This window comes from Rhagoletis zephyria, unplaced genomic scaffold, assembly GCF_001687245.7.
Source record: "Rhagoletis zephyria isolate East Lansing unplaced genomic scaffold, Rhagoletis_zephyria_1.1 Rzeph_scaffold_00021, whole genome shotgun sequence".
NCBI classification, from domain to species: domain Eukaryota; kingdom Metazoa; phylum Arthropoda; class Insecta; order Diptera; family Tephritidae; genus Rhagoletis; species Rhagoletis zephyria.
Window position 1 is genome coordinate 708,731 of NW_016157105.1, and position 19,073 is coordinate 727,803.

Sequence of the window (19,073 nt, forward strand, 5' to 3'; positions counted from 1 at the left end):
TTTGNGACGATATGTTTGTGTATATTGACGGTCCTCTGCAATAACAACACGACTCAAAATTTCACGTTTTTGAGTTATACAGCGTATTAGGTTGATAAACAACCATATTTTCCTGTGGCAAATCGATATATTTTTAGTTGTTACCACTCCGACAGAGGCGCAGTTGTGCCGTTTGTCACAAAACCGAATTAGGCAACTCCTATTACTGAACAGTGGCACATGTCTCACATTCATCGTGAACTGTTGATGCCTTTATGAGAAATAACGACATTTTTTGTTGTGTGCCGTTGTTCAGTAGTACCAGTGGAGTTCTCTTTGTTAAGCTACTTAGGAGTTCTTAATTATTTCGCAACTTTTCGAGAAAAGTCATTATTTGAAAGCTTACAAATTTTTCCTACAGTGTGACTGCTAATAATCCGGAATAATTTCGTTCCAAATACATATTATTGCTAAATTACCTACGAAACACAAAATCTTTAATTGGCTCCAAAGAAAAATATTAAATTTTGCGTTGTTTCGATAATTCTAAAGACCATCGATATGTAAATATACCTAGAAACAAATGAATAATATCAATATAATCTTCTAATATTCCGGTTTGGTGGTTGTCAGAAGGCATATTTCCATTGCCATCTTAAATATGTGTATAAAGTTAGCGAAACAACATCAAGAAAAAAATGTCGCATATACCCATGAATTTGCCGTTTTTTTTTGCCGTTAATTAGTTGTGGAAAAAATAATTTTGTCGCTCTGGTGTATTTTTTTAGATATAAGGTGTTTTGCTAACTTTATATAAAGTTAGCGAAGCACCCCTCCAAACTTTTGAAAAAAAATTTTTTTGCAATTTTATATTTTTTTTCAATGTTCAATAATTTTTAGAAGAAAAGGATAATAATATAATAGAAAAGCAAACCCGGTTTCTTTATGTACCACTTTGAAATTTAAACAAACAACAATCACCATGGTAGAATGCAAAAAATTAAGAAGCTTCTTTATCACAATCAAATGGCAAAATCAAAAACAGTTTTAATGTACAAAACAAGCCAAACGGCAAATTATGTAACAAAAAAATTAATGGTTTTTATTATTTTTAACCAATTTTTAAACCGCTTTCCAAGTGCCTTTTTTTAAATAAGGCTGTTTAAACAAAAACAAATTAAACGACAAAATCAAAAAAAGTTGTAATGCACAAAACAAGCCAAACGGCAAATTATGTCACAAAAAAATTAATTGTTTTTATTATTTTTAACCAATTTTTAAACCGCTTTCCAAGTGCCTTTTTTTAAATAAGGCTGTTTAAACAAAAACAAATTAAACGACAAAATCAAAAAAAGTTGTAATGCACAAAACAAGCCAAACGGCAAATTATGTCACAAAAAAATTAATTGTTTTTATTATTTTTAACCAATTTTTAAACCGCTTTCCAAGCCACTATTTTTTCTTTAAATAAGGCTGTTTAAACAAACAAAAGATTAAACGACAAAATCAAAAACAGTTTTAGTGCACAAACAAGCCAAACGGCAAATTATGTCACAAAAAAATTAATTGTTTTTATTATTTTTAACCAATTTTTAAACCGCTTTCCAAGCCACTATTTTTTCTTTAAATAAGGCTGTTTAAACAAACAAAAGATTAAACGACAAAATCAAAAACAGTTTTAGTGCACAAACAAGCCAAACGGCAAATTATGTCACAAAAAAATTAATTGTTTTTATTATTTTTAACCAATTTTTAAACCGCTTTCCAAGCCACTATTTTTTTTGTTTAAATAAGGCTGTTAAAAAAATGGGGACTGGAATGCGGTTTAAAAATTTATTAAAAATAACAAAAACAATAAATTATCTAGTGACATAATTTGCCGTTTGGCTTGTTTTGTGCATTAAAACTGTATTTGATTATTTTTTTTGTTTAAACAGCCTTATTAAAAAAAAAATAGGGACTTGGAAAGCGGTTTAAAAATTGGTTAAAAATAATCAAAACTATTTATTTTTTTGTGACATATTTTGCCGTTTGGCTTGTTTGTGATAAGGAGGCTTCTTAATTCTTTGCATTTTTGCCATTGTGATTATTGTTTGTTTAAATTAAAGTGGTACATAAAGAAACCGGGCTTGATTTTCTATTATATTATTATCCTTTGCTTCTAAAAATTATTGAACATTGAAAAAAAAAATAAAATTGCAAAAAAAAAATTTTTTGTTATTTAAAAAAAATTATTTTTTCAAAAGTAAACTAGCTCATCAGAGAACGGCAAAAAATGGCAAATTTTGACATAATGTCTTTTGTCTTTGAGTTTGGAGGGGTGCTTCGCTAACTTTATATAAAGTTACCAAAACACCTTATATCTAAAAAAATACCACAGCGACAAAATTATTTTTTCCACAACTAATTAACGGCAAAAACGGCAAATTCATGGGTATATGCGGCATTTTTTTTTGGTGTTGTTTCGCTAACTTTATACACATATTTATTTATAACAATATAATCGCGTAAATTGTACCTTGTTGTGGAAAATTGTAGATGAATACACGGTAAAAATGGCATTAAGCAAGCTTGGGTCAAATGAGTATGTTCAAGCGCAGACAAAGTTTTGCTGTTCAGTGTGTGTGTTCAAGCACATATGAAGATTTAACTTGCTTTCATTCGTTAACACATTGAAATAATTTCAACTCATTAATAATTGAATCGGTGAGTTTGACAACCGTACAAGTCCAAAATCAGTTTTTCGTAGTTGAGATAAAAATCAGTACAAGTCACGGACATGCATGGTTTTCTCTCATTTTACCGTATTAGATCCTTAGCCGTTAAAATAGTACAGCTGACTCCACCCGTGAAATCTGAAGAAAGCCGTACATGTCCGTACTGTTTTTGATTTCAACAACGACAAACTGATTTTGAACTTGTACGGTTGCCGAACTCAACGATTCAATTAAAAGAAAATGTATGAGAACAGAAAATAAAATTTTGTGAAAAAAGATACAAATTCACAATTTTGTAAGGTTTTCCAAGGATCGTTTCTACCGTGTAAAAAATGAATTAGGTGTATATGTCGCGTGAGACTGAGCGTGTGCATAAAAGTGTACACAGACTGATAGAGGAGGAGGGAAAGAAAAAAGTGATCGCTAGGGACAGAATAGTGAGGTTGTGCTTTTTGTTGGTAGTGATGCCAATATGAACGTCTATAATTTATCACAAACATGAAGTCCCTTGAGGGATTCGTACATTGGATGCTTTTTAACCCTACTTGAAAATATACATATCATCGTTTAAAGTGCAAAGCCGCGTATCAGCAAAATGCAAAACCGCGTATGTGAAGTTGTAGAAATTATTTCCTAGAGCGTAAAAACACTCATATTTCAAAATGGTTCTCTTTTTTATAAGCAATCGCATTTCTGGCTAGTATATTTCAGGACGAATGGATAAGGATTGAGCCAAGAGATTGTGTGAGCAAATCCAATTTTTGGCAGCCAATGTCAGTTACGCGGTTTTGTACTTTAAACGACGATATGTTTGTGTATATTGACGGTCCTCTGCAATAACAACACGACTCAAAATTTCACGTTTTTGAGTTATACAGCGTATTAGGTTGATAAACAACCATATTTTCCTGTGGCAAATCGATATATTTTTAGTTGTTACCACTCCGACAGAGGCGCAGTTGTGCCGTTTGTCACAAAACCGAATTAGGCAACTCCTATTACTGAACAGTGGCACATGTCTCACATTCATCGTGAACTGTTGATGCCTTTATGAGAAATAACGACATTTTTTGTTGTGTGCCGTTGTTCAGTAGCACCAGTGGAGTTCTCTTTGTTGAGCTACTTAGGAGTTCTTAATTATTTCGATACTTTTCGAGAAAAGTCATTATTTGAAAGCTTACAAATTTTCCCTACAGTGTGACTGCTAATAATCCGAAATAATTTCGTTCCAAATACATATTATTGCTAAATTAACTACGAAACACAAAATCTTTAATTGGCTCCAAAGAAAAATATGAAATTTTGCGTTGATTCGATAATTCTAAAGACCATCGATATGTAAATATACCTAGAAACAAATGAATAATATCAATATATTGATAGATAGATAGATAGTTGGGTATGGCACTGCGACCAGTAGGTCTATTGTGCCCCTAGCTCATCACAACACCTCAACCAGACCCAGGGTGTCTATACATTTCCTAATAGACCCCGGGGACAGTGAGTGTAAGTGCTCCTCTTTTGGCCAGACATTCCCTATGCTCCTATACCTCCTGCGTGCAACGGCTTAACACTCCATAACAAGGTGTAGAGGAGTCTCCTTGGCCGCATCGCAAAAGCGACACAGGTCGCTGGACCAGATACCTAGTTTATTCAAGTGCCCTCTGAGCCTACAGTGTCCCGTCAGAAAACTTGTAATAATTCTTAGTTTCTCTTTTGAGAGATCCATGAGTACCCTGTATCTTGCCTGATTGTAGCTTCCTAAATGCTTTTTGCCTGTCGTTGGCCCATAGTGCCACGCCAGTGCAGTTCCCTCAGTTTGCAATTTTCTGCCAGAAATGGCTCAGGTTCTATCGAGGTCGAGGAAGCGGTATTCTGGCCAGTTGATCGGCTTCCTCATTTCCTCCAACTACCATGTGCCCTGGTATCCACATTAGTTGGATATCATTAACCTCCGCCAGAGCATTAAGCCTCTCGACACACTCCAAAACCAAGGAGGACTTGCTCTCGAACGATGAGAGGGCCATAAGTGCTGCCTGACTATCACTTAGTATAAGTATCCTTTCATTCCTATACTTCCTGTGAATGTTAATCTCAGCGCATATACTGATGGCATAGACCTCCGCTTGAAAGATGCTAGGCAAGGTTCCCAGGGGCATAGAAAGCTTCAGCCTGGGGCCGTACACGCCTGCTTTAATCCCCGCAGGTGTTTTAGAGCCGTCAGTGTGCCACTGTATTGTGCTCGCCTGTATGGGACTCTCCATAATAGAGGTACACCAGGTCGCCTTGTTATAAGTGTGGGTCCTGAAATTTCTTTTGAAGACCACCTCCCTGTTTATATCGTCCCTGGGGAACAAAGCTAGAGGGAGCTTGGTACCTAGCTTGTCCCTGTTCCTAGATGATAACACCTTGGCTTTGCCGAAGCCCTATTTCGCAAAGTTATGGAGGGTTCGCTCTGCCGCCTGTTGAATTGAGAGATGCAGTGGCTCGAGTTCCAGTATTACCTCTAGGGCTGCCGTCGGGCATGTGCGCATTGCTCCGGTAATGCATACACATTCCAGGCGTTGAATCTTAGAGAGGGCCTGGCTCACCGTTCCCATAGTAGTCCTGAAATACCAAGCCACCGCACCATAAGTCACTATAGGTCTCACTATCATGGTGTACATCAATCTGAGGATCCTCGGAGTGTACCCCCTGGATTTACCCGCTAGAGGTTTGCACACCATCATCGCTCGTGGCGTTAGAGGTGACCGCATCAACATGGGCCCTCCACAGAAACTTACTTCCCAGTCCCAGATATTCAACCTCTTTGGCGACATTGATTACGACCCCGTCCAAGGTCAAGTTCCTCATCCCCTGGAGCTTTCGTTTCTTGGTGACTATAGCTGTCTTGGAAGGGTTGATATTTAAACCTGCGTCTGCACACCACCTTTTTGCAAGGTTAAGACCTCTTTGGACGATGTCACAGAGAGTACTTGCGAACTTCCCTCTAGCGATAATCACTATGTCGTCCGCGTACCCTTGGTTATCAATATAAAACAATGAACTCTCCATAGACTGTTCCACTAGCTTAAAACTCTACAGAAATTATTTCAAAATAGAAATTAAAATAAAGGCGTTTTATCATATTTTCCTACACAAAAAAATCTTAAGGTGACTTTTTTCAACCATAATTAAATTTTCTGTCATATATGGACTCTTATTTCAGGATAGAAAAATGAAATTCCATGTATAACTGTTAGGAAAAGCTGAAAAATATCTCCCATAAGTCATAAAATAACACATTAAGTTAAATTTAATTGAATACGTTAAAATATAATTTATTTCTTTTGAATTTATGGTAAAAAAGTAAGAAAATTACAATCTGAAGATAATTTTAAAGAAAAGACTCATTACAGTTATAGTTAGGTTTTGCCCTATTTCAAACAATTTCGAAAGTATGTTCAGTGAGACTTAATAAGAAAATCGTATATGGTTATAACTTTTAAGTGGGCGGTAAAAGGCCCATTTTTCAAAATTCCATAATAATGTCATTTCTGTTTAAGGGATTGTTTCGAGTATGAACTTTGAATAAATTAGCGTCCTAAAACTTTCGAAATATCGAAGCTTCACCATTTTGGAAATTTACCTATATACACACATATAAAATGTGGGCGTAATATGTCCGATTTAAAAAATTTTCAGGGCATCACTTTTTTGTGTCAAGGACAATAATTTTATAATTTTACCGAGGATAGAACGATTACCGAGATATGGGTTCATAAGTGAGCGGCTTCATGCACATTTTCCAATTTTTTTTTATAATCGTGTTTCCTTCTAAAGAGTTATTCCCAACATCAATTTTTAATTAACCGGCTTCAGTAGTTACTGATTTCGTATTTCTCTAAATTGCCGTTATGTGGGATGTGGGCGTGGTTATTTTCCGTTCTTAAAAACTTTAAACAATTTTTTTTTGTTTTATCAATACCAACAACTGTGCTAAGTTGGGAGATTTTGGTGAATCGGTTACCGAGATATACAGATGTGATAATAAGTGGCCCATTTTCCACAAATTTATAATATTCTTATTTTCTCCCAAGAGATCATTGAAAATACGCACTAGTTACTTAAATATCGCAGTGTTCGTACTTCTGTAAAATACCGTTAAATGGGGCGTGGTTANTGGCCCATTTTCCACAAATTTATAATATTCTTATTTTCTCCCAAGAGATCGTTGAAAATACGCACTAGTTACTTAAATATCGCAGTGTTCGTACTTCTGTAAAATACCGTTAAATGGGGCGTGGTTCTTGTCCGATTTTGCCCATTTTCAATAGAACCCAATTTTTACTCGAGTTATCGTGTGCACAGGCAGACATACGGACGGGCGAACAGACAGTCACGGCTTAACTGATTTCTCTTTTCATTCTAGTCATTATATATACATTTGTATAAATTTTAATAGGAGTCACTGAAGGTGAAAAACTATTACGGACTAGGGTGATCTAAATTACATAGGATTTTATTGAAATTATTTTAAACAGAGTACAGAATACCCCTTCAAGTGAGAGTTAAGGGGTTAAAATGTTCTACAGGAATATATGTGGAGTGGTTTCATATGGACATATATAATATTTGAAGTAAAGTAAAAATTTTTCTATCAAAATATTGCAACTTTAACCCACTATTAAAAAAATTATGATGAGGTGGAGCTACATTTTCTTGAGGTTTGACTATTACCCATGGATACTAACTTTTAAATTTGGTTTGGTTAAGGCCATAAACAACCACTTTACAATTGTTCCAAAGAGTTATATTAAAATTATATTATTTAATTGAGTATTGTGTGTATCTGTGCTAAATTGATCGAACAATATCCCACAGTTCCAAAACAAGTCTTAAAAGACAGATATGAGTCTGAAGTAGAAGGCGACGAGACTGAGGAATTAGAAGGAGGTAACGAATTGTATGACGATGAAATAAATTACAAAGAATCCGAAGCCATTCCCAAGGTGTATAGTAACAATACGGTAATTTCTGCAAGGACAAATAGCACAACAATTTCTACATCGGCATCCTTGAACCACAATAGCACCAATATCACCTTTCACCATGAAGTTCCAGATTTTGCCAGTATTAATCCTGTAATGACTCATAATACTGATTTAAGCTTGGAAGGTATGTACACATTTCTAATTCTGTAAATATAATTAAAACATACACTTCTAGTTAGCTGATTAAATCAAGTAACATTTTTACCAATTTTGGCTATTTTTCTTTTGTTTATTTAATGTTTCTATTTTTTTTTATAAAAGTTTAGCACTTTACCTAACCCGCGTCACATAAATCCACATTTCTAACTTCGTACACAAATTTTAAACTTTTTATTTAGAATTTCTAAAAAAATTTTCTGTATGCATCCTTATAGCTCATTAAATTTTAGTAGGTTAAAATGCAAATTTCAAGACGCTAGAAAATCGCTTTGATGTTTATTACTTTTTTTTTGCTGATGGTGCTAGGCATTTCCTTCCATACAAACGGAATTCTCGAGCATATTTTATATGGAATAAAAATGCCCAACAAAGTCAGCAAAAAAAAAAATATTAAAAATGAACGCTATTTTCTAGCCTCTTGAAATTTGCACTTTAACCTACTAAAATTTAATAAGCTACAAAACTGCATATCAAAAATTTCTCTAAACATTTATAATAACTAGTAATTTTTAGAAAAAAAAAAACCGACTTCAACTCCCATATAAAAAAAATATATATATATATATATCTCATGATCCGCTGATCGGATCTTAACCAGATTAGTATGGGACCACCTCTGAGACACTACCTTTCCGATGCAAAAAGAATTATCGTAGTCCAAAGTTATGCGGTAACATCCATAAAAAAAAAAAAAAAAATATTCCGACGAACTGATAACCTCCTCCTTTTTTGGAAGTCGGTTAAAAAGTTAAAAATTGTCGGGTGCAAATGTTAAAGCTTGTTGAATTTTCATAATTTTTGTAGTTTGAAATGTGTATTTATGTGGCGCTGGATAGGTTAAGTGCTAGGTTTTATAAAAAAATATATACACTAAATAACCAAAGGAAAAATAGCCAAAACTAGACAAAATGTCACTTGACTTAATCAGCTGACCACAAGTGTACATATGACTCTCGTACCAAGCTGATTAAATGCAGGTACTTTATGATCCATAGTTTAGCAAGTGAGCAATATGTATGTAGGAATGGCCTTCCCGTTTCATCCTCTTCGTATACAAAAACGCGGTTATTTAGTTAAATAGTTTAATATTTCATGCAGTTCATTTAACATTTCACATATAATATTATTTAACATTTTACATGTAATATAATTTAACACTTAACACTAGCAGAACATTGGTCTGCGCCTGATGGCGGCTGACAATGCAATGTCCAGTCTGTTCTGTTCGTATCGGTCTCTTCTCTATCGCCCTTCGTTAAATAGTTCGATCAATTATATTCAGAGATGGGCATTACCACAAACAAGCGTGAGCTAAAAGTGAGAATGTATTAGTGTGTCTAATTCATTTCGCATGGTCGCGTTCTCATCGTTACGCTCTCGTTTGTGTACGTACACGCGATACTTACGCTCTTTTAGCACCTGCTAAGTCTCTGCCCATACCTGATTATATTCCTCTATTGGTTATGTAGGGCCAATTAGTCCTAGCATGGTAAGTACTTTCCGTAAACTAATTCCACATTCGGCCATCCTGCATTTCATTCGGCCTCGAATGAAAAACCCTACTTCTATTTTAATTTTGCATATTTTGTGAACTTCTCTATTTTAGCCCTTCTCACTCTTGTTCATCATTTGCTTAATCTTGCATCTTGTCAACTGCATCCAGTCTCTACTATAGCTCAAGAGAACCAGCTTCTACTTTTAGTGCCTCCTCTATGTCTACCATCAGACATAAAACTCCAACTATAGCTCCCTCGTAGCAACAGAATGCACGCTCACATTATCGATGTTCACCTATGCCATAGTCCGGAACATCTCACCGTGCCTACGCAGTCTACCAGTTATACCGGACGCACGCTCACGTCCTCGATGTACACTATCGCTAACGCCTTCCGCACCTCGATGTGCTCACACGATCCTATCGACGTCTTATCACTCTCTAGAGTTCTCGCACGACCTTGCGCCTTACTTCGAATCCACAGATTCCTCAACGTGCTCGACAGCACCAACTTACGAGAATATTTCCCCGGCCCCCCAGCCGCAACCCATTCCTTTCCGTGCCTTACCGCACCAACCTACGAGCTTTTATCCCCAGCCCTCCAGTCGCAACCTATCGCAGCTCAACTGATAATCAACCTCCTATGTTTATAGACGCTGGTGGCGAATACCTAGCTAGTACCGTTCAAATCTTTACATATTTTCGAACAATGATACTGTTTCATTTCACCTCTCATAAAAACAGACGATCAACATTTTTTCGCACCTATAGTAACGTGTTAGCTTATTTCACTATCTTTTACTTTAAGAAAAGTCCACTTTGCATAAAATAATTCTCAACTCAAAGTCAACTTACTGGCGAAATTATGTTTAATGAAATTAGTTAAATCTCCCTCAATTCAACACTAAACATTTGAATTGACCTCTAAAGGCATCCTTCGTCTGAAACTTTATATCACTGCAACTCACAAAGTCTAATCAGTCACGGTTAAACTAAAATTCTCACGGTCCACTTTTTAAAATGCAGTGCCATATACACTCTTAAGTTAAGTTAGGTTGATGTGGCAGTCGGTTCAAGTTACCAACTCACTTAGACTTTTTGAAGGTCCATTGTGATACCACTGCAGCACACAGGAACCTCGGTGACTATTCTTCAGAGAACCAATTTGAGGCTCTAATAAATCAGTTTTATTCCTACGCGTGATAATTCCGTAAGAGAGCTAAAGAAGGGCCTGCCTAAAAAGCCTGCTCTCCTCTTGGCCAAAGCTGGGCAACTTCAGAAGATGTGCTCTACGGTTTCTCCCTCTTCCTATTCCAACCCTATTGTCTAGCTTGGATCCATCTGTATAAAAATTCAATTCTCCCCGTCTCCATGGCCTTGGTGTTTCCCATTCCTTTCTTGACGGGATGCTCGTCTTAAAGAGCCTATCGAAGATTGGTTTGGGAGCGGAGTAGTCAACTTCATGGTTGTAATTACCCAGAGTATGAAGCGTGACCAAACCGCCGATCCGTCCATAGCACCACCATACTTTTTAGTCTGAGCGCTGAATCGGCGGCCGCATATTTTCCCACCAGGTTTATTTTGGGCAAATTGGTTATCACCTCCAGCGCCTTATTTGGGGTGGTCCTTAACGCACCCGAAATGCATAGAAACGCTGTTCTTTGGACCTTACTCAATAGTTTTAGGTAACTTGCCTTTTGAGTTACTGGCCACCATACAAATATTCCATATAAGAGTATTGGTCTGACCACCGAGCAGTGTTGCCAGAACTTTTTGGGCCGACCGGCTAGATTGGCAAAAAAAAGCGGCTAAAATGTTTTTGTGAAATTTCACATTGACTCTGGCAAAAAACGGCTAAAATGTTTTAGTGAAAATTCACATGCTTTATTTAAATAAATCGCAAGAAACGAACGACTAGTTAACACCATTAATTTATATCGAGTGTATTCCTCATCATCAAATGAATCACTATTGTATATATCACCTGAATTCATTAATTTTAAGAGATCGTCATCTACAGTAAAATTATGGCAGCATTTTTCTTCACGTTTTAAACCGTATCTTATATATAAAATAGCGTTTAACGTTTTAACGCACATTGGATTTCTTTGCTTAGTTTTTATTATATTCATTGAACTAAATATTCGCTCTACTTCTGCATTACTTATAGGCAAAACAAGAAAACTAAAAACTAGGTTGGAAAGGTCAGCAAAAGGGTTTTCTCCTAGGGCATTTCGAAATTGATAAACTTCCGCCCAAAATTGGTGGCACCGAGGTGTACAGCCAATGGGTAATACGAAGTGCTGACCCCCACTTGATTCCGACTACTTGTTTGCAAGTGTGTAATGCAACGTTCTCCTTCCTTCCTCTTTCCTCTACATTAGGTTTCCACTTGAGCTTCCTGTCTAATATGAATCCTAGATACTTAACATTCCCCTTCAAGGATATCTCCACACCCATCAAGATTAGCGGGGAGACTATGGGATGCCTGTGTTTCCTTGTAAAGAGAATTTCTGCGGTTTTTTCGGGGTTTATACCGAGTCCCCTACTCTCCGTCCAGTTTCTAAGCGTGGCCATGTTAGAGCGCAGAATCTCCATTAGGGTATTTGGGTATTTGCCTTTAACGGCAATTGCCAGGTCATCAGCATGTGCTACGCTACATTCTGGTCAACTCCAAGCTCTTCTAAGGTACCCGTTATGGCGCTTGCGTTAATATTGTTGAAGGCGCCTTCTATATCTACAAAGGCAACCAGAGCATACTCTTTATCTACTTGTTCGTATCACGCCCCGTACATAATCATCTACTATCCTCCCTAAAATTTTGAGAAGGAAAGACGTAAGACTGATGGATCTGAAGTAAGTCCTTAGTGTTGGCATGAGAGGACCTGCCCGCCTCGGATATGAAGGAGACTTTTGTCTCTCTCCAGTATAGCGGGATGTAGCCCATGTGAAGGCAGCTTCATACAATAATTGCAATGAACGGAGAGATAATGCCCCGTGATTGCTGCAGCTCTGCCGGGTGTATACCATCAAGTCCCGGTGACTAGTAAGGACCAAAAGTCTTAATAGCCCATTCGATTTTTTGGTTTTATTCAGTCGGTTTCCCAGATCAGATAGCCCCCCTTCATTCGTGGGGTCACTAGTTTCCACCGGCTTCTTTCCAGGGAAGTATGTGTCAAGGAGGAGACATAAAGATTCCTCGCTCGTCGTAGTCCACGAGGTTCCTTGACCCTTGAGATAGCCGAAGTTGCATAGCGACTTTGCGAGAATTCTTCTTAATCTGGCCGCTTCTGTGGTTTCCTCAATTCCCATGCAGTAACTTTGCCATGATTTACGTTTCGCAGTTCTAACTGCCTTTTTGTATATTTTCAGATCAGCCTTATAGGCTTTTCAGTCCTCTGTTCCTCTCGTGGCTATGGCCTTGTTGAACATTGTCCTATTGGATTCACGTAACGAGGATAGTTGTTTCGACCACCAAGGTGGTTTAGTTTTTCCCCTGTATCGAACAACCGGACATCCGGCTGAAAAAGAACTACTCATGGCTTTAGTAACCTGATCAACCACCCCTTCCAGCTTCACGTGCGTGGCGGGGTCTCGGGGAAGTATCTTTGGCAGTAAAGTCCGTAATTTATTGTTGCTAGCCCCCCAGTCGGTATTTCTAACATTTCTGAACTCCCTTACTTGGGGGGTCTTAAGATCTATATCGAACTCAATATATTGCTAGTCAGAATAAGATTTTTCTTTCAGTACTCCCCATATCTTGATTTTATGGGCAAGAATGTCTGCAGTCAGGGTTATATCCTAAACTTCCTCTCTACTCTTTGTTATAAAGATAGGCTGTGAGCCTAAATTCAAGACACTAAGTTTGTTTCCTAGAATGAAGTCTAGTAACGACTCACCTCTAGCGTTCGGGTCCGTACTCCCCCACATCAAATTGTGGGCATTAGCGTCGCTGGAGACAACCAGTGGCTTATCCTTGTAGGCTGCTTCCTCGACCAATGTCCGAAACTCATCTGGTGGCATGTCCTTGTCATGTCTCTTCGATCTCTTCACCCTCGGTGTCATCGGCAAAGAGGTTTTCTTCATAAAATAATGGCCCCAAACCGGATAGCCTCTCCGAGTCGGATGAGCATTGGCTGCTGGGCAACCCTTCTTCACCGCCGCTGCGTAGGCCGGACTTGTCGCTCTCCTCACTAAGGTCGAAGCTCGGCTCGTCGCTGCGGTAGGTTCGAACGGTTGCGTCAGCAAACCCGACTCTCTCCACCCAATCCTTTTGCGCTAGTGGGGTAGCGATTCGGCATTGAGGATCAGTAATACCTGCCTTCTATTCTCTACTGGCTCCTCTATCTTCCCCGCCCTCCAATTGTGAGTTGGCAGGTTACAGGATCTAAAGATTCCCTCAATTCTTTCAGGCTCGGCGGGTTTAGTCGGAATCCAAACTCGAGACCGCGGTCTGCTAGGAATATCATCTTGGCTCCCAGCCAAACTTCACCTACCTTACTGACGGCCAACCTGTAGAGCTGGGTAGACCTATGGTACTCGAAGGGGATGAGTTCAGCTATACCCTGATACCAACCGGAATCATGGCAGAGAGGAGGAGGCTCAGGATTTTCTTCTAGGACTTGGAGGTAGACTTCGGCGATCGCTTCCTCCACCAACCTCCACTTCTCTTTGGGGATAGTCCCTTCCTCCTCCCCTCTGTCGATGATGGCCAGTACCTCCCGCATCTCTTGACTACGTTTCTGAAGGTGGGGTATTTATGGCCAACTGTTTTCGGTCTTTTGGCGATCCTCTCCCCTGCCTGTTCAGCAAACCGCTACCTTTTTGGAGCAGTGCCCGCCGGTTTGCCCAATCTGGCTAATACTCACCTCGCCAACTCCAGTGATCTAACCTGCTCCTCCGTGAGCTGCTCTGTCGGCAGGTCCCCGCTCCAGTTCATGACCCTCATGGTCGCCTTTTTGTCATAATATGCCTTCTTCGAGGGGCGGACATGTTTAGCCGACCCCCCAGGCCTGTGTTTACAGCTTTCCTTGAGCTGAACCCTGCCGGAATATTCTTGAAGCAGGTGCCGCACCCCGCCCTTGGGTTAAGGTGTGTGTGCTTTGGGGCCTGACTTCCCATACGCTGCAGCTCCAGTCGTGAATCGGTTGGAGACCGGTTCGCCCAAGCCTCCACTACCCCTCTGCCTCCTATGGTACTCGTACCAAGAACCAGCGCTACCGCTTAAGCCCCCTCTATCTCCTGTCCCTGGCGGTCTGATCAATGCACTGTTCGAGGCTGTAGCATTAATCGGAGCCACCCCTGTCGGTTTTTTTCAAGGGCCGTCCTCCTTGGTAGATTTTATATTGAAATTTGAACTCATAATTTTGGTCTCACGATTGTCGGACAATGGAGCCCGTACAGAGGTCCGTGTGCGCAGGTAAGGCTTGATAGAACCGGAGATCGCCAGGTATCCTGAGTACTCCGTTCGAGACTGGGCTATTTGTTAATCTGGGCCCCCAGCCAGTTGGACACCATTTTGACATCGTACAGAACCTAAATTGTAGTGCCCATTACCAGTCGGCACCCTCGTGGAGGGTTCGGCCGGAGGATTTTCGCCGACCTCTTACACTGCTACTTAAAATAATTTACACAATAAGCTCAAATGATATCAATAATTCACAATTACGTTAAATTTAAAATAATTAAATTGGACCGCTGATTTAATATTATACTTTCCTAATATCTTTAAAACAACTTTTCGTACCATATACTAATTTATATTTTAATTAAGTTTTCTATATTTTGCTTTTAAAAATTAGTCAACCTATTCACTTGTGCATAGAACGAAAGTTAAAGTAACGGCACAGAGATTGCGAAAGCTAATACTGTAATCGAATTCCATTTTTACTTAACCTCAACTCTGATCTGCGTCGCTGCTTCTTAACTCCTCCGCGCTAGCAGTGAGTCGGCTTTGCTTCTTGGTATGGGCTCAACTGCCTTTACGCAGCGCTGCCGACACGGTCGGGAAGTACCTCTGCTCCACATCGCAACCACTGATCTGCCCGCTCCCAACTTAATTGCATAGCTCTGCTAACAACGGTTTCATCTGGTGATCACTTACATCTTGCGGGACTTATTCCCGTTGTTGCTCACGTTGTTGTTACAGTAAAGTCATCATCAGAAAATTACGCTCCAATAACTTTACGGACCCTATGTTACCCGTTTTCGCAAACAAATTATTTTTGGATCTGTATGTCTGTAAAACTCCCTGGCCACCGTTAACTTGTCTATTTATTTACCTCGTCGTACTTGTCGCTCTTGCGTAAAGCTGCTTCTGCTATGCAAAATGCGGTTGTTGCCGTACATACAATTTTGTCAAATTCGCAGCTTCTGCTTTGTCACTATTGTGTGCTATACAATTATGCACTGTATTTTTTGTGCTTTTCCTTTAAAAATTTTACGCTGTTCGAGTTTTTCAGACCACCGCATTTTAATTTACCGCTGTTGTACGATTTGGCGATCGCTTCCAACAACGCATCTCAGTTGGCAATCAAATCGATTCGATATACATAAATATTTGTTGCCTTTGTTCTGTGAATAAAACTTTACCGCATAGGTTTCCATACCACATCCAGACACCAATTGTAGGAATGGCCTTCCCGTATACAAATACGCGGTTATTTAGTTTAATAATTTAATATTACATACAGTTTATTTAACATTTCCCATATAATATTATTTAACGTTTCACATATAATATAATTTAACACTTAACACTAGCAGACATTGTTCTGCGCTTGATGGCGGCTGACAATGCAATGTCCAGTCTGTTCTGTTCGTATTAGAGATAGGCACGGGCCGGGCTTTTGGCTTGGGCCCGACGGGCCCCTGCGTAAGCCCGCGGGTACGGCCCGGAATAGTTGCTGTCAGCGCGAACTCGTGCGGGCCTGGGCGTTCAGTAAAATTTCATAAAAGCACGAAAAGGCACGAAAAAGCCCGTTGCTAATACTAAAAACTTAGATACAAAAATTTATACAAAAATAAAAAAATTCCATATTTAAAACTCTTTTGATAAGAGAAAAGCAAAAAAAGAAATATTTGGAAACTGATAGAAAATATATGATACTTAGTACTTTTGTTTACATACATATCTGTACATAAAATATCTTCCACTTTTTCTACTTCCCAGAAAATATATTATAAAAATCTTTGATGTAAAATATTGAATCGCTTAAGTAAATATACATATGGACATAAACTCAAAATTAAAAATATGTACATATGTATACATACAATAAAAGTTGGCTTTTTATTTCCGGGCTGGGGCGTGTCCCGTCGTGCCGGGCCGGGCCCCACTAAAATTCTTAACGTGCGGGCTTGTGCGTGTTTTTGAAAGTTGATTTTGCACTCGTGCCGGGCCGGGCCCGAAAATTAAGGCCCGTGCTCATATCTAGTTCGTATCGTTATCTTCTCTATCGCCTTTCGTTAAATAGTTCGATCAATTATATGTATTCCTCTATTCGTTATGTAGGGCTGCATTTCTAGGTTACTAACTCTCAATGGCCAATTATTCCCAGCATCGTAAGTACTTTCCGTAAAGTAATCCCACTTGTATATGCATCTGTACCGATATTCATATAGTATTCAATCATTTAAGATTATGCCAAAATTATATGTGTATATTAAGGTGCTTTTTTCGGCAACTATTTTTTTTTTTTTAGTTCCACCTCGGAATTTTGTGGGAAATATCTAAAAATAAGTTCCCTGAAAATTTTAGCCCTTCATATTAATATTAAGTGCTCGACCAAGGCATTTTCACTGACGGGTTTTCTTCAGAATTGAATGCTCTACAAAAGTGCCCATTGAGGCGTAACTCCAACCCCCACCAGCGTGGTAGAATGGGTCACTAAACCCAATTTTTTATGAAATTCCCGTTTTTGTACCCCTATCTCGTAAGTAACAAGAGCTACGGAAAATTTGCAAGTGACAAACTGATAGGCCATTCAATTTTCTACAAAAAGTTCAAGAATACCAAATCCGTTAAAAAACCGGATTTTCGTAATTTGCGCACTTTTAAGCAGGGACCGTAAATAACAGTTACTTTTTTTAACAGCTAAACTTTTCCAGATATTTTTAAGTCGAAAATAAAAGTCCTATCCTAATAATAAACAAACCGCTTATCCAAATTAAACAAGTTTGGTATCAACTGAAAGAGGACTAAAATAGCTTTACAATAGCCGAAATATTTAAACGAGGAAAGCCAGGAGAAACCAGTTATTAAAAAATATTTAAATAAAAAATTTAATTACCATAGAACAAACCTTGGCTCAGGTATATGCATTTCTTTAGTATTAAATTATAAAATAAAATTTTTTTTGTTAAATTAAATTGTTGAATATAATTATAAAAAAAAATATAAATAGAACTGGTAGCCTTCGATCGTTATTTCTGTTTAAAAGCTATTTAAGTCCTCTTTCATTTGGTACAAAATTTGTTTAATTTGGATAAGCGGTTTGTTTACTATCCGGAAAGACTTTTATTTCGAACTTAAAAAATGTCTGACCAAGTTTGACTGTTGGAAATAGATAACTGCTATTTACGGTCCCTGCTTATAAGCCTGTAACTTAGTTGATTATGAACCGAGTTTCAGTTTATTGCCGGGTTTCTAAAGAAGAAATTTGGGCCTTTCGAACGATATATATGCGAACAAAGAAATATTAAGAGATCTGGGTGTATTTACCTAGCAAACACATTTTTTTAACAACAAAAAAAAATTAAGTGTTTATTTTCAAAAATCGGATGAAAGTTTACCGAGATATTTAACTTTTTATGAAAACTAAATTATTACAAAAATATTATTTTTGACTATACCACTCAAAAATGTTAGCTTGACCGTTTTTTTCTTAATGCAGCATCATCAGAAGAAGTCCAAATGCGAATGCAGGAAATTTATTTTTATGGACATGTTACAACCCATTCCACCGCAAGCATTAAAAAATTCGTTAACAACCGTGACATAGTCGTCGCTTCTGTGGTTTCCAAAGAAATTATTGCACGTCGCTCATAATTTTACGAATTTCCTACGAAAATTCCTACAATTCATAAAAAGAGATAAAACCGATGAAAAAATACTAGACGAGAGAATAAAAAATTAATACCTCCTTTTATTTTAGTTTCACTCAATTTTGAAATATGCGGTATACATACACATGTACATACTTTCTAATACACAAAAAACATATTTATTTCAAATTTTTTAACGACCTTTAATTTTTTATTTTTTATAACCAACTTCATAGCTAGATTATTATTTATGCCTGAGAAAACATCCATATCTACAATATTACCTAGTAGATTGTGGTAACTAAAGTACAATATGAAATGCTTTTTCAATAATATTAATATTTGTGGAAAAATCCGCATCAATAGTAGCCGCTCTTTTGGTTGTTGGATCATTTCTACCATTAACCATTTCCACTGAAAATGTTTCTTTAACAAATTTTGTCAGTTCATCAGATTTGGAAAGCGAAAATTTGACGCTGAAATCTTTAGACAGAAGTACAGGCCGATCATAACAGTCTACTTTTCTTTATCTTTATCTTTATCTTTATCTTTATCTTTATCTTTATCTGATAAAGATAAAGATAAAGATAAAGATAAAGATAAAGATAAAGATAAAGATAAAGATAAAGATAAAGATAAAGATAA

At 37.8% G+C, this 19,073-nt stretch overlaps 1 protein-coding gene across 4 annotated transcripts in view; it reads left to right on the plus strand.

Annotated features, from left to right (window-relative positions):
- The window catches only part of LOC108362068 (uncharacterized), a 608,307-nt gene that overhangs the window by 386,487 nt on the left and 202,747 nt on the right, over window positions 1-19,073 (plus strand). For 3 of the 4 annotated variants that reach the window (XM_017614914.1, XM_017614908.1, XM_017614933.1), the window contains one exon: window positions 7,560-7,853. The exons of the other annotated variant lie outside the window; for it this stretch is intronic. In XM_017614914.1, the coding sequence (XP_017470403.1) occupies window positions 7,560-7,853 (294 nt within the window). The remainder of the gene's footprint in view (window positions 1-7,559; window positions 7,854-19,073) is intronic. 4 annotated transcript variants of the gene reach the window in all.